General features: G+C 37.1%; 1 protein-coding gene across 1 annotated transcript in view; it reads left to right on the top strand.

Annotated features, from left to right (window-relative positions):
- Window positions 1-811: 811 nt before the first annotated feature.
- Window positions 812-5,855, top strand: part of LOC106873856 (ubiquitin-like protein 5) — a 7,056-nt gene continuing 2,012 nt past the window's right edge. The window contains exons 1-2 of the mRNA XM_052976143.1: window positions 812-1,225; window positions 2,983-3,116. Coding sequence (XP_052832103.1) covers window positions 3,002-3,116 — 115 coding nt within the window. The 5' untranslated portion in view covers window positions 812-1,225; window positions 2,983-3,001. The remainder of the gene's footprint in view (window positions 1,226-2,982; window positions 3,117-5,855) is intronic.

Raw genomic sequence — 5,855 nt, 5'->3', positions numbered from 1 at the left:
ATTCATTGCTGTACTCATTTCCAACCCTCACCTTACTGGCAGCATCTCTGTACATGGCTCGCACAGCTCTCACTAAGCATTCTTCTATCCCAAGTTTCCTCATTGACCACCAGATAAGGGATCGGGGGACCCTGTCAAAGGCTTTCTCCATGTCAATGAAAGCCAGGTACAGAGGTTTATCCTTAGCTAGGTATTTCTCCTGCAACTGTCTCACTAGAAATAAGGCATCAGTAGTGCTTTTACCTGGCACGAACCCAAACTGCATCTCATCTAAATTGATTCGCTCCCTAATTAGTTGGGCTATGACCCTCTCTGTAACTTTCATAACCTGATATATATATATATATATATATAAGAAGCATGCTTTGACACAAAACAATAGCAATAAAAATAAGTCAAACCGGCATACACCCTTTCTCTTAAATACAAGGAATACTGGTATTTTAATGTAAAATGCGAAAGCGCTTTTTGGTGGTCGTTCGTCTTGCTAGAAACAGCAGCCAAATCTCCATCATATTATGCCCTTGCCCTGCCATCTCAAATAAAGGTATTAGATTACGGACGGTCACGGTTGGAACGCCTTTGTTCGATCGTAGTTCCACTTAATTAAGGTTAATCTAGGGTAAATGGATAAAAACTTGTAAAACATTTTAGTACGCACTCTAAGGGCCGTCTTAGCAAGCATTATAGGCCTTCAACCAAATCAAAGCAATGGGCCCTACAGTACATCTACTGGCAGTAAACTATAGCATAAATAGATAAGAACGGGGTCCCTAGAACCATGTGACTCTTGGGAGACCGCCCAGTGTGCTCATGCTTTAAGACGGCATAGGACACTCAGGTGTGCGCGCGCGCGTAGACAGATTTAAATTTGTATATATATATATATATTTTTTAATTAAATCCAATACCAGCATTCTAGCTATTTTATTCAACAAATTGTTTTTGGCACCAAATTGTCTCTACGCTGTGACAATCTTATTTTCAAATCACAAAATTTTTTTGTTGCCTAACACATCGACTAAACGAACACAACACACTTCTATCTATTATAACACAATATAATACAAGTTAATTCATCACAATCTAACAACATCACATAAGCTAATTCAACACAATATCATTCGTCTCGTATTTAGAATGAAACAATTCTAAAAAGTACGAAACTGAAACTGTCCTAGCTCTGAATTGGTTATTATTTATTATTTTTTATCTCGGATAAACCGTAAATATTTTTTGATCTTATTTCCTTGTCACCTTAATTAATTTAATTTATTCTAATTTCTAATGATTTTTGCAAAGATCTTGTTCTCATGTCAAAATTTTGAATGTCAGATTAACAATAATAATTCCAAAACTTTTATTTTTGTTTTACGAATATGATCGTTATTTTCACGTGTTCTTATTAATGTCGAGAATTTTCTACTGAAAACCCTTTTAATTTTACTTAGTTAAGAAATTTTATAATTATAACCAGTGGTGTTCGACTTTGGTATGTACAACGACGACTCCTTTTAAATCATTGATATTACCGGTATTTTTGCGAAGGCTCATTTTTTCAAATTTGTTTTTCGCCTTCTTGATGATAATATCCAATTAATTCATTTCCAATCTTTTAATTACAGTTAAATGATTTTCGTTTTCTTAATGCCTAACCACGAAGACATTATAGTGAGATGTGTAACTAGGTAACTGACTTACAAAGACAGTGCTCGGAAGCAAAAAAGAAATAATTAAAACGAGCACTCATAGAGCGCAAACCTCCGCCAAGGCAACACCAACGTCCTTAATTTTCTAACTTTTCAGCCCCACAATGGGGAGAAAACAGCAAAAAACAATCACGCTTGAGATGCTCAACACTAATTTTCAACAGTGATATACAACAATTTCAACAACGGACAGTATCAAAAAGAAAGCCTTCAACATTTAACAACCGTGGTAAAAAAAAAATGACGAAACTCAGAATGCAAGTTGTTAGTTGGCAACACCAACGTCCTCTCAACAATTAGCTAGAGATGATTTTTAAAATGAGAATATCTGAAATAGGCTCGACTGTTCTCAAATGAAAATACTTAAAATGAACCCGACCGCTCTCAAAACTTAAGTAAAAATAACTGAAAAATAATCCAGAATCCTTGTCCGGTACTGGATCGATCCCAAAATCTAATCGGTTCGTGCCAGTCACGAGGCCAAACATCCCTGAAAGTTTCATTCGAATCCGTCCTGTGGTTCTTGCGCCATCTTGTCCATGGACAAACAAATAAACATGACTGAAAACAATATCTCCGTTTTTGCTAAGGCGGAGGTAAAACAGGTTGGCTGCGGGCTTGGATCATAGATCACTTGGATCAGGCTGACCAGCAGCCAGACAACAGCATATAAATACCAGCTATTCACTGGGGGCGGTATATTTAACTGAACCTTCCACTAAAAGTTATGGTCTTGTGCCCGTCTAAAAGTATTGGAGTAGCTCAGAATGTAATGAGTTGGAAAGGGAGTTTAGCATTTAGTCCAGGGCTTAACCATTTCTGATGTGTGGTAATCTGATGTGTGCCACACATCAGATGTCAAAGTGATCGCAGCAGCATGAGATGAAATGTTTTCTACAACAACACAACGTACAAATCGGTTCAGGAATTGAAACCAAAATCTTGCAGTCATGAGTGCAGCACTCTAACCACTAGACCATAAGACCTCACACCATCTCTGATAAGGTTAAGCTTTCAACTGAGTATAAACATAACGTTTGATACTTGAAAGGAAAAAATGACATTACAGTTTGAGGTGGAAGGCGGGCTTCTAGTTTTAGAAGATAGAAAGAAAAAGAAGCAAGATAAACGAAGTTTATGTATTGAACATCATTTAGTTGTTAGTGATCGATAGTGGTGACAAAAGAACAAAATTCTAGTTATACACGTTGAATTTTATTTGACTGAAATCACTCACATGTTTTGATGCAATTTATTTTTCTTCTTCCTTCAGAATCCGCTGTGCTTCAAAAATGCTTGAGATAACTTGTAATGACCGACTGGGAAAGAAAGTCAGAGTGAAGTGCAAGTATCCTTCTGCTTCCAAAGAGATGAATAGTCTTCCTCTTTATTGTATGTGTGCCAGATAACAAAAACTAAAAAACAAAAGTGTGTGGCCATATGGTAAGAAGTTTCCTTTCTGACCACATGGTTCCAGATTCAGTCCAACTGTGTGTCACCTTGCAAAAGTGTCTTCTCTTATATAGCTCCAGGCTGACCAAAGCCTTGTGAGTGGATTTGCTAGATGGAAACTGAAAGAAGCCCATAATGTGTATATGTGTGCGCATATATCTATATATAAGTGCAGGCATGGGTGTGTGGTAAGAAGTTTGCTTCCCAACCACATGATACTGAGTATTCGTGTTCAACATAGCATTTTTCCAGTGAGGTACACATGCTATTGTCATTTTACATTCATTTTTCCATGGTTGTTTCTCTGTTACACTCTAACCTTTCATCATCTGACACATGACCACCTCCTCCAATATCCCTCCTCTATAGCAAGATGCCTGTTTTTGTCTCTTTGTCACAGTCTTACCTTACATCATTTGATGCAAGATCCCCTCCTTCAAAATTCCTTGTCTTGCAAAGTTACTTGGTGACCCTGCCAGTAGTGGTGCCACGTAAAAAGCATCCAGTCCACACCTGTAAAGTGGTTAACATTTGGAAGGGCATCCAGCTGTAAAAACCATGCCAAAACTGACCTCACCTGTGCTGGTGCCACATAAAAAGTATACAGCCCACTCTGGGGTGATTGGTGTTAGGAAGGGCATCCAGCCATAAAAACCATTCCCAAAACACAAGCCTGGTATAGTCTTCTACCTGACCGACTCCTGTAAAGCCATCCAACCATGCCAGCATAGAAGACAGAGATTAAACGATATATATATATAAATTATATATAACAAGGGTGCTATGAAGCACTAGCTTTGCTAAAAATAGGAGTCAAGATACTCCAAAGCTGCAAAAATTAACACTAGATTTTCACAAGCATAGTTGGAAAAAAAAAACAAGTGAATAAAGATTGCATTTCATCTCTGCAAAAATGCAAGAAGGAATGCCAATTAACCTGGTGTCGTGATTTCAAATTTAACATCAAAGACACTTGATTCTATCTATCTATATATATATATATATTTTTATATATGACATTGACCACTAACGTGGACATTCAATGTGCTAATATCACAATTTAGGTTAGTTGAAATATGTATGTCACATATTTCAACTGCTAAAGGCAAATACACTGCAGTTACCATTGAGAAATAATCTCTCTTATGTGATAAACATATTTCAGCTAACCTAAATATTGTGATTATATGTAAACACTGCTTAGCACCATTTCTCCAACTGAGGACTGGCGAACCAGATGGCTGCACTAGGCTCCAATCTGATCTGGCAGAGTTTCTACAGCTGAATGCCCTTCATAATGCCAACCACTTACCAGAATGTGCTGGGTGCTTTTTAGATGCCACTGGTATGGGTGCATTAATGCAGCACCTGCACAGGTGCTTTCTTAAGTGGCACCGGCACCTGTAAAGGACAAGCCAGTATGTGTGGAAGACAGTGGATTCTGTTTAGCTTGACGTGTCTATCAAGTACAGCAAATCGCCACATCTCCTGGTCCCTTGTCATTTCTTCCGTGAGGCCCAGTGTCCAAAGATCAATAACATTAGATAAAGACCAAGACTGGCAATGTCACACCATCGTGATAAGGATTGCAGAATTGGGGCAAGAGAAGGACCATTCTAATTAGAGATTTGCTGGTGAACCTGAGGACAAATTGTGGACTTGTAAAAATACAAAATGGTCTTGAATGTGAAGTAGTCCTTTGGTCTGTGTAATTCTCCTCCACTTTTCATTCCCTTGAGGTGGCAAAACAAATATTACAACCACACAGCTATGCTTGCATCAGGTTATATTGTAAAACCAGACCCACTCATCTGAGCCAGTTCTTAAGGACCTGTACCATAGTTCATTCAAGTTAAGAAATGTTGACGTGCTGCAAGAAAATTATTTTAACATCTTAGACAATATATGTTGTAGTTCAGAAGTTTGCTTCCAAACCATGTGGTTTCAGGTTCAGTCCTACTTTGTGACACCTAGAGCATCATTTATTTGGTCTTTTGAATATAATTACTGCAATTGTTGCTATGGTTTTGGGTTCAGTCCCACTGTATGGCACCTGGGGCAAGTATCTTTTACTCTAACCGTGGTCAACCAAAGAAACGTTTAATTTAGTCTTTTAGATATAACTACTACTGTTGTTGCTGTTTTCTATAACCCCAGCCAACCAAAGACATTGTTAATTTGGTCTTTTAAATATAATTATTACTATGTATGTATAAATATAAACAAACTAACATGTGTTTTTATTAGAAGCGTCCAAATGTGTATTGTAAGATACAAACAAGCAGATGATATTTCTTTCAAATGCAGTAATGCTTTTAGAACAGCAGAAATAATGAATGAATAACCTTACAAGGAAGAAAAAGTTGTCAACAAACTGCCTTGTAAAGGTATTTATCCATTATTTCTGCTGTTCTAAAAGCATTACTGCATTTGAAAGAAATATCATCTGCTTGTTTGTATCATACAATACACATTTGGATGCTTCTAATAAAAACATATGTTAGTTTGTTTATATTTATACATACATAGTAATAATTATATTTAAAAGACCAAATTAACAATGTCTTTGGTTGGCTGGGGTTATAGAAAACAGCAACAAACTGCTGTTCTAACGGCATTACTGCATTTGGAAAAATATCATCTTGTTATTGTTCTTGCAGTTGTTTTCTTTAACTAACTCTTTCAGTGAAGACG

The sequence above is a fragment of the Octopus bimaculoides genome, chromosome 23, assembly GCF_001194135.2.
Source record: "Octopus bimaculoides isolate UCB-OBI-ISO-001 chromosome 23, ASM119413v2, whole genome shotgun sequence".
NCBI lineage: Eukaryota > Metazoa > Mollusca > Cephalopoda > Octopoda > Octopodidae > Octopus > Octopus bimaculoides.
This window is presented reverse-complemented; position numbering and strand designations above follow the sequence as displayed.